Source organism: Apteryx mantelli, chromosome Z (assembly GCF_036417845.1).
Source record: "Apteryx mantelli isolate bAptMan1 chromosome Z, bAptMan1.hap1, whole genome shotgun sequence".
In the NCBI taxonomy this organism is placed as follows: domain Eukaryota; kingdom Metazoa; phylum Chordata; class Aves; order Apterygiformes; family Apterygidae; genus Apteryx; species Apteryx mantelli.
In genome coordinates, this window is record NC_090020.1 from 11,984,295 (window position 1) to 12,004,811 (window position 20,517).

The following is a 20,517-nucleotide window of genomic DNA, read 5'->3' on the forward strand; positions in this document are numbered from 1 at the left end:
GGCCAGAGCTCCCCTGGGCAGACTGGGGCTGGCACGCGTACTCATGGGCATAGTGTTGTTTCTGCTTATTCCAGAAGCCTGACGCTCAGCTGAGGAAGGAAAAGGCAGGATGTCTTGAAACCTTTTGAACTCCTTTTCCCCCAAAAGGGCTAAGACGGGGCTCCTACCTCACTGAACAGTTTGAAACGATTCTCTGGAGTTCTTGTTAATAACACTTTAAAAAAAATATGTAAAATTCTGCTCTTCGCGTTCCTTTCCTTCATTAGGCATCAGTTCGCCGGTTCAGCAGGAAAGCAGCCTGCCTCAGTTGTTCACAAAACACTCTTTGAAGCTGCCTTGAATGACACAAAATGACTAAGGTTTAACTGAAAAGCAGAAGGGGACAAAGTTTTGGCCTGCACTGCTGGATACGTGCTGGTAACGCTGCACAGTGCAGGTGCGAGCAGACAATACACTTCCCCTAGCTCACTTAAGGAGCGCTAGCATCATCCCAACAGTGACTATTAGGGTCAGACGTGGACTAATTAAAAACCTATGCAGCTGGGGTCTAATCAGCATTAATAATTACTTGTAGCTGTTTCCACCACCTTCCACCCTCCACCTCCTTTCTTCCCCTGATAAAAAGAAAATCTCTGTGCACATATGTAGTTACAGGAAGCGTAATGCATTATTAATGTGGCTGCAGCAGCCAGAAAGTTTACGTTTACTGCTTACCACTGTAGAGGTAAGTTGCAGCTTCTGGCAACAGCCAGCTGGCTGGTGCATTAGGTAAATGAGAGAGTTTCCAACCGTACCAACTAAAACAGCTAAATAATATCAGATGTATGGAAAATCCCAGAGGCAGGGAGGCATGGTGGGGCTGAGTCTGTCACCGAGGCAGGCAGCTCTGGACCACCTGTAGGAATTATTCTGGGAACAATTAACTTGCCACAATAAGGTTGTGTGTTTTCTTTGATCCACGAATGTGATTACATTCAAATGCAGTTACGCAAGTCGGAAATCTCCAGAGCAGAGGCAGACGGGAAATGGGTACAGACAGCAGCAGGAAACAAATTGCCCCAAAATAAGGTCTTTACCAAGCCCTTTTCCTCATGCCCATTTCCTACTGAAACAACATGGTGTTCACAGTGAGCCGGAAGAAAAAAAAAAAACAAACCCGCACTTGCCCTATGGTTTCAAGGAACATCAGACAAGTCAGACAAGCCAGAAGTGCTCATTTCCTGGCATACTGCACAATGACCTGTCATTGCAGACATGTATCTGTCAAGACAGTATCTGCACACGCGTTCTGAAGAAATGCCTTTCAGATTTCATTTTCCAGATGATCCTGGACAGCATGTTGTGCTGCATACAAATATAGATATATAGCCCAAACCCCTGAAGCAAAGGCTCGGAAGCAGCAGGAAAATATTGTACGACTTCAACAAGTAGTAAAGCTGTGGATTAGATAAACGGATAAAAATCACAGAAATTAATTCAAACCTGTGTGCCCAGCAGGATGCCTTTGTGTGCTATAAACACGAGTTTCTTTTTTTTTCCCCTCTCCCCAACAGGTTCCTTCTCTGCACAAAATGTGCAGTTTCTTGACACAGCGCCTAAAACGTGAAACTTGTAAACAGCAGCAAGGAGCTGTCCTAAAGCTGAAGCATCAGGAGCTTCTCCCGTGGAGCGTCCGAGCACCACGTGGACCTCAGGAACATGCCAAAAAAAATGCAAGCAAACCTCCGCCCTGGAGGGGAGGACCCTGGTCAGGAGCCACAACCAGCGGGCTAGTATAAAGTTTGGTCCCCACAATGTTACTGCTTCGTTGTCCCAGATCACTTCTTTGTTGCTGGGCAGGTCAGTGACAAAAAGAGCTGCAAAAATGGGGTTGCCGCAGTGCCAACCATTTGCATCACGGCTCCCAGCTTCACCCTGCAAACTGTGAACCCTCAGTAGTTTTCTGCTGATAGAAATGCACTCTTTCTTCTTCCTGTCCATTGCACATAAATGGGATTAGGGTAAAAACCCTGCAGCTGAGGGTGACTTCCTTTGGCAACAGTTAACTACAATCTCATCAGCTGCCACCAACTATTTCCCTACTGTAGACAGCCTTTTTAATACCGCTGTGGGGAACTGTACTCAGCTGACACAGACAAATCCATTGGTAATTACTTGAACTAATCCTATTAGGAAAGAAAGGCTTTCAATTGCTAAAGCAACAAATACCTCTCAGAGAAGGACCCCCCCCCCCAACACACACTTAAAATTTAAGCACTGCCCCTCTTCAAACCCCAAATAACCTGATTCTTATTTTACACAGGAAAAAAATGTGTTAATTGGAATCAGACTGTTTAACATCTTAACAATTTATAAAAAAAATAAGGAAAAATTTATTGGAAATGCCTACAAATTCTAAGGAACTCTGCTCACCTCCCCATATTTTGTTTGTATTTTACAAGTCCACAGTTCAGCTTGTATATTTTCCAAGTGAACGAGGCAGATGTTTACAGAATGTGAATAATTTTATAACGATTTTGCCTATGCTCTACATTTATGCTCCAAGAGGGGAACAAACATATGATCCCCAGATCTGCTGTTATTTTAGTGCTGTGGTAACACCATAATGGTAGAGTTAACTCTTTCATGTGCACATCAGAAATTCAGCTAGAGTATTTAAAATTACAGTAGCTTGATTTATTGTGCAATAAGAAGAATTATTCTGCGGCCAACAGCCAAACAACTAATCTTTTAATACGGCATGTGAAGTCACTGCATTTTCTTTATGAGAAAAAAATAGCCAGCTCCAAAAAAAAAAGTGCTTATGCACCTAAAATGTGCCTAGCTTGGCTTATAAGCACCCCTGTCCATGTGGCCTTAGGCACTTCAGCTCCCTTCTCATGCCTGGACCTGATCATGACCCAGAAACAAGGCTGTCCTCCGTTTCTTGCTCTAGATGGTGCTGGATGAACCAGGAATGCTCCTCAGACCCTTCTGGGCTGCAGGCTGTTTCAGGGATGATTTACATCCAAGCTCCTCCTGCTGAAGGAGGTGTCTCGCTTTGCAGAAAAAGAGGTAGTATTTTCTAGACTAAAGAGAAGATGAGCTCACTCAGGCCTTTTTTATGAAACCTTGTGGCCGGAGGAAAGACTTGCTGAACACTATCTCTTCCCAGACTAATTGGTGCATTTATCCAATGGTGGTTTAATGGTTTAATGCTTTTTTTTCTTTTTTTCTTTCTTTCTTTTTTTTTTTTTTTTAACCAGAAGGAGCTGAGCTGAGCACCCTAATTCAGGCTGGTGCCCCTACTAGGTCTAAGTGAGGTGTTGAGGATGGTGGCACAGGCAGGACCAGAGACAGCTGCCCCTGTTCCGTCCTGGGCATTTCCCACCTGCAGGCTGGCTGCCTGGCTCCCCACTCAGCACACGAACGTGGCACGTCTTGCGGTAATTATTTGGACTAAACCAACAAGGAAAGGTTTTTAGATTTGAGGCATCTAAAGCCTCCCTGGGCACTCACCAGGGTGTCCACACGTGCAGCTCGGGGTGTGTTAATTGCTCCCTCAAGGGCCAAGTGCCAGACTGGGATTCCCAGCCTGCAACCTTCATTCATCCTGGTCCTAAGGGACATATGCAGGGTGGCTCAGCAAAGCTTTCCTTTGGTCAGCATCTTGCTAACATCCAGTTGCTGAACTGTCTGTCTTTCTTGAGCTCTCAGGAACGTGTCCTTCTCCCAGGGTTATTAACCCTGTGATACAGTTTTGCATTTGCAGCTGTACAGCCTCCCTCAAGTAGCAGACTTAGGAAAATGTAAGCAGAGCTGCATTTCAGTTAGAGACCCTGGGATGCCTCTGGAAAGAGGAGTTGTTTGATACCTTGGCAGCAGCACTGAGGTGTGCTCACCATGAGTGGGAGTGTGAAAACAAATGAGAGATATGCAGAGTCTTTGTGGGACTTCTCTCCTTCATTTATTTAGCAAGTGCAAGTAACTGCAAGCACTCTTCACAGCCTCCCACCGTACGAAAACAAGGGGGAACATTTTGATTGGTGGTGAAAGAATACAACAATATCAGCTAAAAACTACAGCCATCTCAGCAATACATTGCTTCTGTCAGTGACTAATGCATGAATTAGAAAACTCGGGCAACTAACTTCGAGCCTCTGTCCTCACTCACACAGCCTGCTTTCCAAGCTGAGATCAAACACCTCATTTAACAAATTGAGCCTTTTCCCCTTCCCCTCAAACATTCATCTTTAAATATGTACATTTTCTCATAGTAGCATTATGCATGGTGTTTGAAATAGACATGGTCATGGAAATTCCCAGAGGAAACCAAAGCACGGCTCATGTTGCTCTCACTGCACAGGAAATGCAATCGTTCTTATTCATCTATAATGAAGAGTCAGAGTCACTGTATTGCTGTGCTGTGGAGGAAATTGCTGCATAATATCCTTCCATAGCAAGACAATCCCCACTCTCCAAAGCAGGCTAAACATGCAAATTCTGTAGACATATTTGGTGCATTTCTAACCATAGTGGGTGAAACGACAGAGCAAAGGAGAGCTTGAGTGACAAGAAACCCTGAGTTGGCTCTGCAGAAGATGTATTTTTCCTTGCATGTTTACCCATATATTAATTGCATCTACTCTGATGCTCAGGAGAAATTGTCATCAATCTAAGCTCAGTTAGATGCCTTGCAGTGACTGTAACACACTCCTCTTCCTCAGTAGTTCACAAAGGCTGCAAAATGGGACCCCCAACCTTCTCTCAACTTAGGTTTGCACATTACCAGCATAGTCAAGGATTTAATGTTTGCATGGGAAATAGGAACATGCATTCCCTTGCTGCACTAACAAAAATAAGCACTTCTTTTGCACGGGCTAGGAAGCCTCATGTTTTAGAATATGAATCAATTGTATCACAAGAGGGCAAGGACAACATTTACTGAGTGACCAGACAGTTCCAGTTGACCATGAAGACTCTTTTTACATCTCCCTCACCTTTCTAGGGCCTTGCCCATGGTTAGATACAAAGACTGTAATCAGCATATCCTGCTAGGGCAATACCTATATTCCCACATCAGTCATGCAGAACTGTGTTGAAGGTGTCTGAAATGGCGTGCGACTTCAGCAGTAATGTTTGATTATGTGGCTCGCTGCTGTAAGTGTTTCTACTCAATGCAGATAACGGATGAGGAAAGGCAGCAGACCCAGAGAGAACTAAACTCCAGTTAGTGGCTCAGGGGCTGACCATTCATTGTCCCCAACTGCCCAGTGTCTGCAAGGCGGTAAAAGCTCCTTTCCAAAGTCAGTAGGCACTGGGTGGCCTCATGGTGAGGAATTTGATCCAAGGCATAAGAGGGTGGTGGTTGCTATGGGAGAGCGGGAGGGAGCTGGAGCCAACAACCAAACAAGATTAGAGAAGAGACAAGACTCCCCACAGGTCTAGTAAGAGGAAAAATAAGAGTCAGAAAGGATGAGTTACCTCTCATTGCTGCAGATTTGGAGGAAACTCATTTAGCAGCGGCATCATCTTTCTATTGTGTCTTTCCTCCACCAGTCTCTGAGGCACTAACTGGTGCCTTTTGCCTGAGACAGGACACTGGGCTCGGTGGACCTGGGGCTGCATGCTTTTATGTGTCTCTGACTAGTCTGCTTTGCTATAATCTGACTGTATACTGATGGCAGAATTTCTGCCACGCAGCAAATAGAGTTTTTTCAGGTGGTTAGCTTCCCTTTCTTCTCCCACTTCTTTAGCACTAGGACACAGCAGATGAACCAAACAACAGCAAGCTGAACCAAAATGGAGAGCCAATTCCTTTTTTGTCTCCCATGCTAAAAAGTTACCTGATACTCATTTATTCTTAAATAATATTCTTAAGAATTCTTTTTTATTTTAAGAAGTTTTAAAAGTCTCAGTAAGCCTGTGCCAGTTTATCAATGATGGCTAATGTGTTTCTGCTACAGCTACCTACTCCACAGCTTGCTTGCAAATTTGATAATGCTCAGTATGTTGGGCTAACTCTTTTCTGATAATTTTTTCTTCACCCAGAGAAAATTATCCAATTAGTACTTCATCCATGCTGCTTTTTTAGCTTTTGTGAATGGCAATCTCGTATTTTACAAGATATTTAAAGACAATAAAGCTATTCCTCAAGATCAAGCATCATCCTGAGGAACAGATTCTTAACAAATTAAAAGCGAAGAATTCCTCCCCTATACCCAGCCCTCCTGACTGGCAATCTGCTAACAGCATCCATGTGTGTATAAATTTCATTTGCACATTTAAATTGAAAAGCTCCATTTGCTAAGCCTACCTACAACTGTGCTCTCGCTAGGGTGAATATTAGGTCTCTGATATGTGCATATTACCCAATAAATATATAATTGCAAATGCAACCCACAGCCACTTATCTGGAATTTTACTGCATATTTTCTGCACATAAACAATAGCAACAGCAATAGGTTAGCTCTCCAGGTCACCATTTGGCTGAAAGAATCAGCAAGGTGCTGCTGCTGAGCTCTGGTCTTCTGAAATGAAATTCACCCACAGCACTGCTGCAGACACGAGAGGTCACTGGTACCCTCAGTGCAGGATGCAGAGACCTTGGGGAAGAGACCAAGGATCTTCTGCGTCCAACAGAAGCATGCGGTAGGAGCAGGCTGAGGTAGACAGTCCCTGTGTCATGCCTCATTCCCACCGGCCCTGCCTCCAGGAGGGCATCGCACCTGAGCCCAGCCCTGACATGCTGGCTGAGCACAGCTGGGGAGGACTTCAGGCTTGTGTCACCTCCCATGAAGCCTGGGAGTGATCCACAGCTCTTTGGGATCACAGTCATGTTTGCTCAGCTACTAGACTGGAAGAACATGTGGAATCCATATTCACAGGATTCCTTCCGGGGATAGACCTTAACCTCCTCCTCCCTCCAAAGCAACACATGTATGGGAGATAAAAGCATCTACGGTGCAAACCCGTAGCTTGCCTAGTATCCAGAGAGAGGCGCCTGATTCAGAGCCTGTTACACAGGAAAACTGGGACGCCAACTCTGCTTCACGACTGACAGCCAGCCAGCCAGCCAGACGCGCGCCTGAATGAGCTGCCTTGCTCCTTGAGGCCCTTCTGCACACTTCCTGCAAAATGCATTTTTAAAGTCCTTCTGACCTTTTGCAGACTTTGAGACAACTGTTGCCCTAGTGCCTGTTAATTATTAGTTGCCAACTGTGGCAACTAACGGTTATCACGCAAGTAGTTAAAATATTCAAGAACTCTGCAGAGCCTGCAGCTTGTGTTAAGACAAAGATTGATCCCAAGTGGAAAATAGAAAGAAGAATTTTTTTCTGAGGAAATAGTAAAAGTCATAGTCATTATAGAAAAGGTTAGGTTAGATTCCAGTCTTATTTCTCTATGTATTCTCTGGAGTCAGGGAATTATTCCATGTTTGTACTGCTTTAAATAACATAAAATATTCAGAAATTTGACACAGTAAATGGCAGTTTTGGACTTTCTTGTTATGGCAAAAAGCAGAGGGGGTGGCGTCTAATCCGACTAAAATACCAGACATTTAAACCTGCTCTTCTCCCAGAACAATAGCTAAGTTGTTGAACTGATGCACCATGGCATTGAATGCCAGTACCTAAGAGGATACAATAACATTTTAGCTACAACTAAAAGAACATCCTTCATTACTATATATAAAAACACAGACATTTCAAAACAAATAAAAGCACAATGTGGGTTTAGCTTACTTCTAATTTGAGAAGACATGAAAAAAAATCTTCTACCACTGACAATTTGTGCCACAATTGTCAGCAGCGGATCTGTTCGGTTGATTTCTTCAAAGTAGGTAACTGTGGCCTCTCTCAAAGCCAGAACAACCAATTAGATGTTTGCCTGTAAGCATCTGAAGAAACACCCTCATATTTCTTCCTCAGAGTATGGCTTTATCTTTTTCTATTAAAAATCAGCTACTGCAGTAATTCTCCTCAACAAACCTGCTGACATTTTGGAAAGCTCGAGGGAGAATTTCTAAATACCTGTCCAACACTTGACTACCTTATTAAGAATCACATTTCAGATCATTGTGAATATTACCAGAAAAATATCAGTAATAAAGTTCAGTGTTCCACTTTCTGAACTTCAGAAAAATAATGACTTTATTATGTTATTTAAATCATGAAGCATCTTCACTTCTGATGGGCTACTACCAGGTATAAATGCTGAACATTTAAGATAAGCTCGATTCAAGCACATGGTGCTTGAAAAAGCTTCAAGCCGTAGAGTTGCATCCAGCCAAATCCTTCCTGACTCAATATCTATTCTGAACATTTATAGCTCCGAAGCAAGGAGCTTTTCCATGCTGAATAAACAAAACAGAAACAAATGAGCCAACAAAAAAGCCAAATGCTCAGGGCTGGAAAAAATGGTCTTGTCCCCGATAGGCTTGAGTCTGCAGTCTCTTAAGCATGGTCCCCCCTTCCTGCCCAAGAGCAGAAAAAGGGATTTAAAGTGTGGCCCTGGCCGCTAGGCTTGGGACGCTGGGCTGTAACGCGGAGGCTCTTGTGCCCTGCGAGTGGGGAAGACCGGGGAAGGCAGATGCTGAATACGGAGGGGAGGCAGGATGCTCCCGGCCCAAGGCAAGCGTCATTACTGGGCTGCATCTACGCGACACACAGCTTGGCTGTGGCTCTCCTCTGGGCCCCACGGTGAAGCTCTCTACCCCTCAGTAAAAATACTTCTGGGATCTGTGGGTTTTTTTTTTTTTTTCAGTGCAAAGTCTCTAAGCAGTTGGAGGGTGGGTCGTAGTGGTGTTTTTATGTCGTGAAAACGGAAATGTGTTAAATTCCTTCTGGTGCAGTGTGAAGGTCCCAGGGAGTGTTGGGGGTGCAGTGTCTGTTGGGATGATGAGGGAGGACTGCTTAGGGTGAAGGGAGCCCAACCTGGTGGAGTTATTGCCTCCTGGGAGAGGTTCTGGTGCGCTCGATCCTTCAGATCATGCCTGGGTGTCTTGGAGAGCAGTAGTTGACATGAGCCAAAAAGATACAAGAAAGTCTGTTAACGATGAATCAGACAGACACTGCTCTAGCACTCCTTGGCCTCACTTCACTTACAGTCTAGGCTTAGCCTTAATGATCATCTGTCATAAATTAGAAATGCCCCGTGCTATTTCAAATTTCAACAGAGATGATGCAGTTTGGAAATCAGAATGCCATGAACATTTTCCTCCCATTGGGCAAGCACATCTCTGTAGAAAGGAAAATTTGGACTTATCTTGTCAATAGATGTCAGAGAGCTGGATACTGCTATTAATATGAATTACTAATGAGGCCTACAGAGCTCTGTATATCCATAATAAAGTTGAAATGCCTAGCCTGAAGAGTGGGCAGTCAGGGGAAGAAATCTTGTGAAGAAATGTAAGAGTTGTTATATATGTATATATTCACCGAAGAAAAACATTGACACCCCTCAGACACATGATCCGTACAGCTTCCTTCTCAGCAAGCCAAACTGGGTGTTTGTGCTCCTTATCGTGCATTTCCACCCTACTGCAGATGCAATTCAAAGTTACTGACTAGCCAACTATTGCTAAATATTTAGGAAAATATGCACCCAGAAGGAAGAAGGCTGCTCTTTAATTGCCTCAGCAAGTACAGTGATTCCTTCTCCTCGCTGAACAGGGGAGGGTGTCAAGAACAGCAGAAACCATTACAAATCTGCAGGAACACTTTGATAATGAAAGTCACAGGAGATACAACTTTTCCACTTTGCATCCAACTAGGAGAGGTTACCAAAAAGCAATTTAAGAAGAGATATTGACATGAAGGAAGGTCTGGTAATTTCTACACAACAGTTTAGCTTGGCACCCGCTGTATTGTTAGAATATTGCTAGAATAGCAACATGAAAAAAAGCATTTTTTTTTAATTTATTTGGTTAGATTGGCTGTATTCTAACTTGCGTCTCAACTGAAGTGTACCAGTGTGTTTACGGAGAAGTTAATAAGGGGACGCAGCCATGGCTTTTCACAGCCATGCATCTACGAAGAGATCACATTTATGTACATAGAGCTGTACCTCTGGCTTTTGAAATATAACTTCTGTCATGCAGCTTGCATTTTTTAAGAAGTAAAAAGTAATTTATCAACTGGTTATTTTAAACAAGTGGGAACTTGTTCAAAACCATAAACATTACAAATTACTCTGAAGTTGACAGTGTGCTTATCTGTCCATTTTTATCTCCTACTGTGCAATCTTTTGCTCTCGTCTTCAGTAAACAAATTCCATTGAACACTGGGGCACTTCCAGTGATCAAAGTGGCAGAGACTCCTTTGATTCCTGCTTGGGAATCAACAGAGTCCAGGAGACTGGGCAGACAATTCAGAGTACCTTCCCTTCACCTACTGCTCTCTAAGAAACCTGTGCTTCTCCCTAGACAACAGCATCTGCCTTTAACGGTTGATTAGAATTCATCAAATAGGAAGCTCAGTGTGAAAAGAAAGCATGAGACCCACTCTCCTGTCCTTTTTTTTTGTATTTCATTCATTTAGTACTTTTGTTTCTTTGCAGATTTTTCCACTGCCAGACCACTAACTTCGTGTAATCTTTAATGGACCAGGCCCCTACCACATCAGTGTGTCTCTGTTTACTGCCCGCACAGCCTAAGATGTCCCCCGGAAGGATGTGGACTAGAAAGCCCAGAAGACACCAAAGAAAGCTGGATATACCTGCATTTCCATCAAGGGTATTCCAGCAAACTTCTGGGTACGTTGGTGGAATTCAAAGCCAAATTTCCTTCAGACCCTTCCTCTTTGTTGGAGTTTTCCCCCCAAAGCCAAAACAAGAACACCTCCTCCAAAATGAGAAAGCAGGTTGCAAGCACGTCCTTCTCAAGATAGGAAGGCCTCCTGAGGAACAGAAAAGACCTTGCATTGCTAGTCTTACCCGGGGGTTAACACATCAGGGTGCCTCAGGCAAAGCCTGTCTACAGGTATGTAGATTGTTGGATAAATAGGTGGAAGATAAGGAGATGAATGGAGTATCTGGATTTTAGGGAACACTTGGGAATTGCCTGTTTTATTAAAATACTGATATTATTCCATATCCATGCTGCACACATTAATCATTTCTTGCCTGCTGTATCTTTTTTTCACACTCTCACTGAGCTCTTTGGCTCCCTTATGCTTTCCTACAAAGCGCTCACATTCTTGACTTCAGCATGGTTAATGACATATCTTGATTCACTAGAGTGCCTGAAATAGATGTATGCTTCTGTCAAGGTCATATATTCCATGTTGTTCACAGATCTCTGCCCAGCTAATATCACTGCCTGTTGTGTAGCTTTATTCAGTCTAAACTACCTTGATGTCTTGAAAATAATATGAAAGGGGAAGACTTTGCGAAGGTTGCCATGAAGTATGTTCGTAATGCCTATCCAGGAGGAGTTTAGCCACTGGGGAACTGGACACCTTGAACAGCTGTTTTTGTCTCAGTGACAGCACCAGGGACTTCTTCCCATGCGAGACACAGCAACCAAAATGCTAAGATCCGACAGGCAACACATCTCTGTGCTGCAAGCTTGCCTCCTTTATGATCACTAATTCAGCACAGAGTAGGCTGGCAAAACAGAAAGACACTGATTTTGGTTTCAGGTGGGCACATATCAGACCTACCTTCAACACAGTGAGAGCAGGTCAGAAGGGCATAAGATAATGACTCTGTTACAAAAGATTTTGACCTGATTAGCTCCTCTAGAAGACCCCCAGAGAAACTAGGCCTGATCACAAGTTGCATGAAGCCAAATTCCCATATGATTTACAGGGTGTCAGTGACTGTAGGGTCCTGACATACGTGGGGATTCCAGGAAATGCTAGGTACAGAGCTCGTGAACTTACCTCCAAGATCCACCCAAGGCAGCAACTGACTGTGTATGGGTTTTAGCCAGCTACCCTGTTGAGAAGGTGTCTCCTACCCCACCAGTGGCCACACATTCAGCTTTTAAGTTATCTTTAGCAGTAATTGGAGATGATCTGCAATGCAATATAGGTGTGTGAAACTCTACCAGAAATAATCCAAGCAACAGAAGTGTGTGAGGGTCCTTGCATGACATGTATGCCAGCAGAGAAGCCTGCTGCATGTTCTGTGGTGCTTCTCAATGCTGTGAGCATGCCACAATCTCAGGAAAGCACATGGTCTGAAATAAACGGATCCAAATCTTTGTCTTCACTCTAACATGTATATACTTTGTAAACCTATATATGTATATTTATATATAAAACAGTATTGCCTCATCTTGTACAAATGCTGAGGCAAGTGCTAGCCTTATAGATTTGTTCCTTACACACACAAATATGCAGATGGCTAAAGCTAATGTTCTTAAAACCCTTTGAGTCTGGCAGCTGTATTTAAGCAATATAAACTCTTCCGCTTATTCCTTTGTGACTGTTATGTCAGCTGCTTCCAACTTTAGTACTGCTCATCATACCCATCATTGCCATTTACCTCTATGACCTCTTTAAGGAAAGAAAAAAAAAAGCACAGAAGAGATTTGACTGTATAGTAGTGGTCTGATTGCAAAAGGATGACATGTACAAACTTCCCAGTGGAGCTGCCTAATCCTGCTCAGATTCTCACTGCCAACCCAACCCCACCTTCAGAGCAAGGCTAAAGGATTGAGATTGCAACCGCAGAGAACCCTGCAAGGTTAAGTGATTTGGAAGCAGACATTTAATGTTACCCAGGCATTAGACTGGGAATCGCACAGAGGCTGAAAGCTGTGTTATTGAGAAATGTTAACTAATCACATAAGTTTGCCCTATCTGGGAAATTTAAGCACAGGAAACAGGATTTGTCATGCTAGATCAAGTCATAAGTGTACTGAGATTACCACTGTGTCACCCATTGCTGCTAGTGTCCACTGTGGAGAAAAGTAATGTGAAAATACCACATATTGAACTAGGTTTTTACAGAGGGATCGAGTCACATCTTCATCTCTCATCTTTCAACAAGACTCCACTAGCCAGGAAGCTTAAATTAATTTTACTTTGAATGAGAACCAGTTATCTGACCCTGCCCCTACTCACCTACTCTATCTTTAGAGGAAAGTGAACTGTTTTCTCTAGAGAAGATGATTCAGAAAAATAAGAACACATAAATAATACAACAAAGTGCAGGATGCGGCATAGCATTTCTTCTGACCCAGGGTCCCACCAAGGTGTCAGATACATGGCTTTCCTGGAGAAGCAGCCCTTCAGCCCCTGGAACTGATGAGTTAAATACTGACAATCGGACATGTCAGAGTAACTTATTACAAGAGCAGGAGTTGGGAGTCCTGCTGTGCTAGCAAAACTGCAATATGAGTAATTGCCTTTACCCATCTGAATTCCTTCAGATTTTTCAATTGGATACAGCATTCTTCACTTCCTGTCCTGGCCTGAATGACTGTGCCCTGTGACTAGAGCCTCCTAAAACAGTTTTACCATTGCACCAAACATAGCCTTATTTCAGAAGCGAGTGAGCTGATAGCAGACTTTATGATAAAACAGCTGAGCACTTTTGGGACAAAAGGAGTTAAATGCACATTTAATGGCTAGGTTGTGTCCTGCTCTGTTCTGACCTTTTCTCCATGTTGCAGCACTGTCCACCATACCATTTTCTTTGCCTCTCTGTTATAAAGGGAATACTAGAAATGAACATCTGTCAAGCTCAGAATAAAGTGAAGTCAAATAAAACAGAAGAATCTCTGAATTAATGCAGAAATGTTATATGTACTATATTCTGGTATACTGCAAGATATCTGGTCACCAAGTCACACTACATCTTTCATGAACTGCAATTCACATGGACCTGAGAGAGTAGGAAGGACCTCAGAGTGGGACTCCACTCTCCATTTTCTATTTTCTCGAATCTGTAGGTTTTGCTCACACATCAAATGCAAGCATATACCTGTAGGTCCCTTTGCATGAGTACTATTTAAAAAAAAATAAAAAAGATGCTAGCTAAATCTCCAAATATCAGGTAACAGGGTAACTTGACAGGTCTAAGGGTGCATTACAAATCAAGATGGCATGTTTAAACTGTTGCTCAGAACACTGACTAAATCAGGTGGTGTTTAGAGGTTTGGATAAGCATCCCATAGGCAGAGGAAACAGCCACAGTGTATTCAACCATCCAAATCTCTGCAAGAACACTGAACCACCACTGTAAAACCTGCACCATTGTGGGCCCAGGCTTATTGTCTTCCAGAAATGCTGATTCAGGTTTGCTTGACTCTTAGACAAAAACAATGTTTTTCTAAAGTGGATGCCTGTTATTACATAAACAAATAAATAATCTGCTGAGGAGGAGGACTGTGTTCACTTCAAGAGATGCAGGAAAGCAGAAACCAGCTCTTTCCCTGTTAAGATTTTAGGACACAGATGATTTACTGGCCAAGCTGCTTGTCCTGTAAGTGCAAAATGTCCATGTTAAAAATGTTCTGTAAACAAACAGCCTCTAACACCATGTCAGAGAAGGTTTTACTGCTCAGCATGGAACATTTTTAAAAAGCAGCTCAATATGCTCTCACCTGAGAAAATGTGACAGGCAGAACGTCTTTGTGTGCCTCCTTGCTGTGTGCTGTATCTGGTCTCCATTTAATAAGCAAGTTGGTGTCTACATTATTGTACCTTGTAAAGGCGAATTGTTAGGAAGGTGCCTTGCTGCGCCAGGCCTGGAGGTTGCAAGTCATTAATTCTGCAGAGAAGAGATGAGCAGCCCTAGCTGACACATTCCTTCTCCAGCTGATCTTTCCTTTTTAATTTCTGCACACTTTATAGAGGCCGTCATGAAAGTTTTATGGAAAATAAGATGAAATTAATCTACTGGGCAGATGATAAATGATGGGTCTTTCCCTCGAGCCAGAAGACAAACTCACCCTATACTGTTCTGAAAAAGAAGCTGTAAGCAAGGTGGGATACGCCTCCCACCTGCTCCTCATCCTCACTCCTGCCTCCCAGCCAGGCATCACATCAGCCTGCTAGGCAGTGGTCAGGAGGATGCACGCTGCAGGGAATATGCTCCAAGCATATCCAAGCTGAGGTTGCTGGCTCACCATCTTGCACAGCAGACAAATATGAACTGAGAATCCCAGACTAAGGCAATCAGCTCTGGAGAAGACAACACACAGGATACCAGGGAACTTTGCTGGAGGAAGTACCTCCACAGAAATTCTGGGGAGCTGCCCTTGATAGACAGCATCGACAAGGACATGAAGGTACTATTGCAGGATACAGCTAAGAAAGCAATCCTGTCCAAGATGAAAAGTCTGAAACATGCTCCTTTGGGTGCTGACTCTATCCAGTTTTGTCATTTCCTACTTCTTACAAACGCTTAGCTTGAGCTAATTTAACCTTCAGAGCACAGTTTTCCAAACTGGTGTAGAAACAGTAAGCTCAGGTGCTGCAGCCCTGCTGGTCTACACACCACATCTGTGAGGCTGGACGGGTCAACGCTCACTTGAGGGCTCCTGTACCATGCCACAGACAACCATCTCACCAACAGGGTCACCACAAACACCCTGCATCTTGCCCTTTCCCTTCCCTGTTTTTGCACTGCACGGATGTTCCTGCAGAATATGTCCTCCACCTGGAGGCTGTGTACTGCTGGTGATTTTAACTCAGGAAACCTCATTATTTTTGAATGTCTTCACAGGTATGTTCTAATTCACAAACCAGAATACAACTTTTGGGACTGCTTTTCTAAAAAAGGAAGACTGACATGTGTGTGCTATTTTTGCCTGTCAGAGTGAGAAGGCAACACTTTTAACAACAAGTCTCAAAACAGTGAAAAGACTACCGCATTTTCCTTCTCTAGAGTTGAATGCATAGTTGACTGAAATCACAAAACCAAGGCACTAAGTCTGGGTTTCATATTTACTTTCTCTACTGCAACACCAGGGCAGAAGAGAGCCACAAGGTCATAAAGGACTTGTTCAGAGCACTGCAGTCCTGAAAACTGGGGAAGGAAAAACATCTTTCATCCCCAAATTGTTCTTACGTTCTTAAGAATGACCTTAGCAGTCCTCGGTAGCAAGAGCCCATGGGGCTCCAATTACCGTTGGTTTGTTTACTTCATTCAGCAGGGAAAATAGTATCACAGAGAATTCCACTGACAAGGAAAATGAAAGCTATAACTGAGCTTTCAATATTACACACTACAACATAAACATATATTCAACCATCCTGGGGGTGTTGAGGGGGTGGAAGGGAAGTTGGGAACCATTTCTGACTGATGCGGGCATAGTTAGTGTCAGCGTCGCAAAGTCTCCCATGAAGAAACAGGACACAAAAGCATGAATTTCCTCTTTGCCCCTTGGATTTCCAACCTGCCCAGTCATCAACCCTATATGTGATGGCATGAAACTCAGAGTATGTCACAGTTGTGCTTTTCTCCCCCGCTTCAGCTCCAGGCAGGACTCTGGATTATTGAAATGGAGGCCAACACTCTCAAAATGGGCTGGATTTTGAGGGGTGTGGGTCTATGCACACATGTAAGGGTAGAGGGACCTGCAGTTTTTGGATGCCCATTGCAGAGTGCCTTAAAGAGATGGGATTTTTAGAAAGTTTTAGCCCTCTGAACATTTGTCTTTCCTTGGGACTTCAGAAAAGCAAAGCGTGCAACATGTCTATTCACTTGTGAAGCCTCAGGGGAGAGAGCCTATTTAATCACTCTGCTGTTCTCAGGTGTTTCCCAGTGTCTGGCCAACAGTGACAGTGCTGGCATGTTCTCTGAAACATCTGCTATTGTCTGAGAAGTGGAAGGAAACAGTTTATTTTATCTCCTGTAGCTGTTACAAGATTGACAGTGACAAGTGTGAAATGGACATGTCCCACTGAAATCCAGAAGAGAAAAGCCCTAAGCAACTTTAGCATAAGTGTATGGACCCAATTCCCTCATTGCTCCGTGGTGTGAGTAGATATTCACATCTGTTAGTAATAAACATCAGCTCTTTCCTGCTTTGTAGTACCTTTAGTACCCAGGAAAGACAGCAATGTCCAGTGTTGCTCTCTCTCCTCCCTAAGCTATTTTAGTGGCTTGAATACTACTATTCCTGATTTACATCAGTGCAATAGAGAAGAGAACAGAAAGAACTGACTATTTTAAATTGCTCCAGTAACTGTTCCTGCCTACCCTGCTGCTATGCATCGGGGCAAAAAAACAAAAATAATTGCTCTTACCTTTCTGTCAGAGAAATTTTTGGTCCTTTTTAAATAAGCTTTTGGATTTATGAAATTCCTTTAATGCACATGTAAAACACCAATCAATCTAATGCCCCCCACCACCCGAGAAAAACTTCAAAAATAAATCTTCCATGTCTCACATAAACCATGAAAAATGTTCAAAGTACTGTGCCCAGGGATGTGACTTTGAACATCCCTCCTTTCACCACAGTAGGCACTGTAGATGTGAATTAACAGCATCTATGTATAGCTTGCTACAGAATACACATCACATTTCATACAAATACTGGAGTTGTCATGGTGGATCAGGTTGCTGGTCTATCTCACCTGCCATCCCATTCCTGGCACTGGGAAGTGCTTAATGCTTTAGGAGAAGGACAGTATCCTACCTCCCACAGCTCTGGTGACTTTGGTCATGTGAAATGTCCTTCCAGACCGCACAAAACCAGGCTGGGTAGACAGTGAGTCTGGGTGTATTCAAGAGCTGAAAGGCACATTCAAGGGTGAATGTGCATAGGATTGTGGCTGGAAAGCATGCTTCTCCAGGAAGCAGCGCTGCAGAGGGAAGGAAAGGTCCACCCGCCTCCACTTGCAGGCCCAGCATGCCCCTGCAGTGAGCTGAGGGCACTTGGACCACCTCCAGGCTATTTCCCAGGAGGGAGGGGATGGCTCTGGCTGCACCGTTTCCCAGTTCTCTGCCCCAGCCAAGGGAAGATGCACAGACAGATGTCCTCATCTTCATCACCCTCTTCCCCAAGAGCAGCCTGGCTCAGGGGAACAAGCCTGAGGGGCTGTAATGTGCAGCAGCTGGTGTGGGGAAGAAGGGAAATGTGCACCAGCTGGGGATGGCTGGACCTGAGCACACTCCAGCTACCCAAGTGCCAGGGCTGTGGGGGCGGAGGTGTAAGAGTTCACTGTTGAAGTCCTACATCACCCTGCTGTGTCCTAGGGGAGGGCAGGGAAGGGAATTCCTGGTAGGAAGCTCTGGAGCAGCTTCCTCTTCCTTTGCCCTGCCCAAATGTGCTCTTCGACCTTTGTGAAGGAAGGTGTTTAGCCCTCAGTCCACAAAGAACATAGCTCTGAGAGTTATACTGAAGCATCAAATAAATAGCAACCCTTCAAAGACACATTTGTATGTCCAAGAATCATTTCCAGTCAGTCCCCAGCCGTTACTGTCGCTCTAGATATGAGCATATTGTTTGCAGAGCTAGAGTAGGAGGTGTGTCTGAGGAGCTTGCCAGCAATAATTTAAACAACTTATGTGTACTTACAGGAGGAAGTGTTTGTTCCTTCTGTTGAAGCTTGTATCCTAAGCATGGGTTCTGCAACACACAGAAGATGACAACAAAGTTGTAAAAATACAACCATAGCTACACTGTTATCCTGGAGGAGCCTGAATGTCTTCCCCCAGAAGAGTGTTTTCTTTTTTCTTTCTTTTCTTTTCTTTTTTTTTCCACAGTAATCAGAAACCACCAAAGCAGAGAAAAAAATGAGATAGCTCCAGAAAGCAAGGAACATCAAAGTCAGTACAGCATGTCCTAGGCACACTGTGAATAAACAATTATGGCAAAAATGCTCCATAGTCCTGGGAGGGAAGCCCAGGAGAAAACTGGCAGAGTAGCAGCAAAGTTTTCAGCTGTTCGTGACAGCCTCAGAGGAAAGCAGAGGGCAGTGGGTCTTGAAGCTCCATGTGCTGACCCTGGAAGCACTAGATATTTATCCTCTTCTCATACAAGCTCCAGATGACAGCCAAGAATCCTGGCTTTCAACAGCTATGGTTAAGGACTTCTGCCTTGAAAAGAGCAGGATCCATGAGTGCCACCACCTCTGGAGACAGTGGCAGCTGGATGGGAGAGCAGGACATGCTCCAGAGTAAAACTGGACCTAGCACCAGCCCCAAAGTGATTACAAAGAAAGGCAAAAGAAGAAGCATTCTCAAGCTGGCGAATAATCTTGCAAGACAGTTGAAGGAAGCAGACCTTGAACATGACTCACACAAAGGAAGCGCTCAGAGAAGTTAAAGGAAGAAACATGCCAGTCGGAAACTAGGGCTGAACCTCCTGAGCTGTGAGGTACCAAACCATGCAGTAAACTGAGGCCATGCATTTGGCTAGCTGCATGGGCTTTTACTGTTTCAGAGCCCAGCAAAAATATATGGTGTCATGCACGAATAACAAATTCAAAAGTGCACTTGAGGAGTACTGTGAGTGGAGGAAAGGGCCTGCGGAAAAAGAATGCTTAACCTAAGGCACCATCCTTGGAGAGGGATGAAGTCAGGGTAGCTGGCAGCCACCCTGTAGATCCCAAGGAACAGGTCAGACATGCTGCATAACCTTTACTGAAATATTTAACAGCAAGGCACATCAGACGGAGGAGGTGAATCTATGGCCTACTAGAGTTCAGCCTTTCAGCAGCGTAAAGCCACACCTAAAAGCTAAGGCCACTTTGTAAGTCCTCCCATCACCAGAAGGTAAGTGCAGCAGTATTTCAAGAAACCTAGCCCTTGGTGATTTAAACAGAAGCATCTCACAACAGCCTATCTCCGATTAAAGAAACAACATACTAATAACTTATTTGCATTTGCAAGGCCTGGAAAAAATCCGTGGTGCCCAAAACCCCAGTCACGGTCAGTCAGCAAAAGAATAGTTTCTCAGTGGCTGAGAAAGCTGAAAGCAATCCGGGCCCAGGGCTGGTGACAACTGTGGGAAAAATGGCACCGGGCTGACTTTGGGACTGAGCAGATGTCTGCTCCAGCCACACGGCCAAGCCCTGTTCAGAGCTCCACAGGGACGCACATTAGAAGATCTCAACAAGCAGCCACTGAATGTATGTATCACCTTCTGCTTTCCTTCAAGGTGGCAGTGCAATGTGCCACCTGGTATTAAACGTGCAAGCACAGTGATTTATCAGAAATGCAGCCAGACTTTTGAACATACAAGCCTCTTCCTCTCCTGTGACACAATAGCAGTAAAGAGGAGAATAGTAATGTGGCAGCAGGCGCTGGAAGGAACACGAGCGCTAAAAACTCCAGATTTCGTTCATGGGAAAGAAGGGAGCGAAGCGCAGGCACTACATTCTGGCTTCCCAAGGCACAAGACATGGAGACCCCGGTGGAGTCAGCGACCAGCATGTCACCTTCTTTGAACAAAAATGGTTCCAATGGTTACAGGACACTCGCTATTAGCTATGTGGTCTCGTATATAGCCAGTGAAGCACCAGTGACAGGCCCCACTGAGAACATGAAAGAATATGGGCTCTTCTGTCAGGCAGCAGTGCCAAGATTTCAGAAGTAGGTCGCCACACACGCAGACGCATCAAAGGAAAGACT

At 44.1% G+C, this 20,517-nt stretch overlaps 1 protein-coding gene across 1 annotated transcript in view; it reads right to left on the reverse strand.

The window, feature by feature from the left end:
• NRG1 (neuregulin 1) overlaps positions 1-20,517 on the reverse strand; it is a 184,583-nt gene that overhangs the window by 114,253 nt on the left and 49,813 nt on the right. The window contains exon 5 of the mRNA XM_067316099.1: positions 18,461-18,511. Coding sequence (XP_067172200.1) covers positions 18,461-18,511 — 51 coding nt within the window. The remainder of the gene's footprint in view (positions 1-18,460; positions 18,512-20,517) is intronic.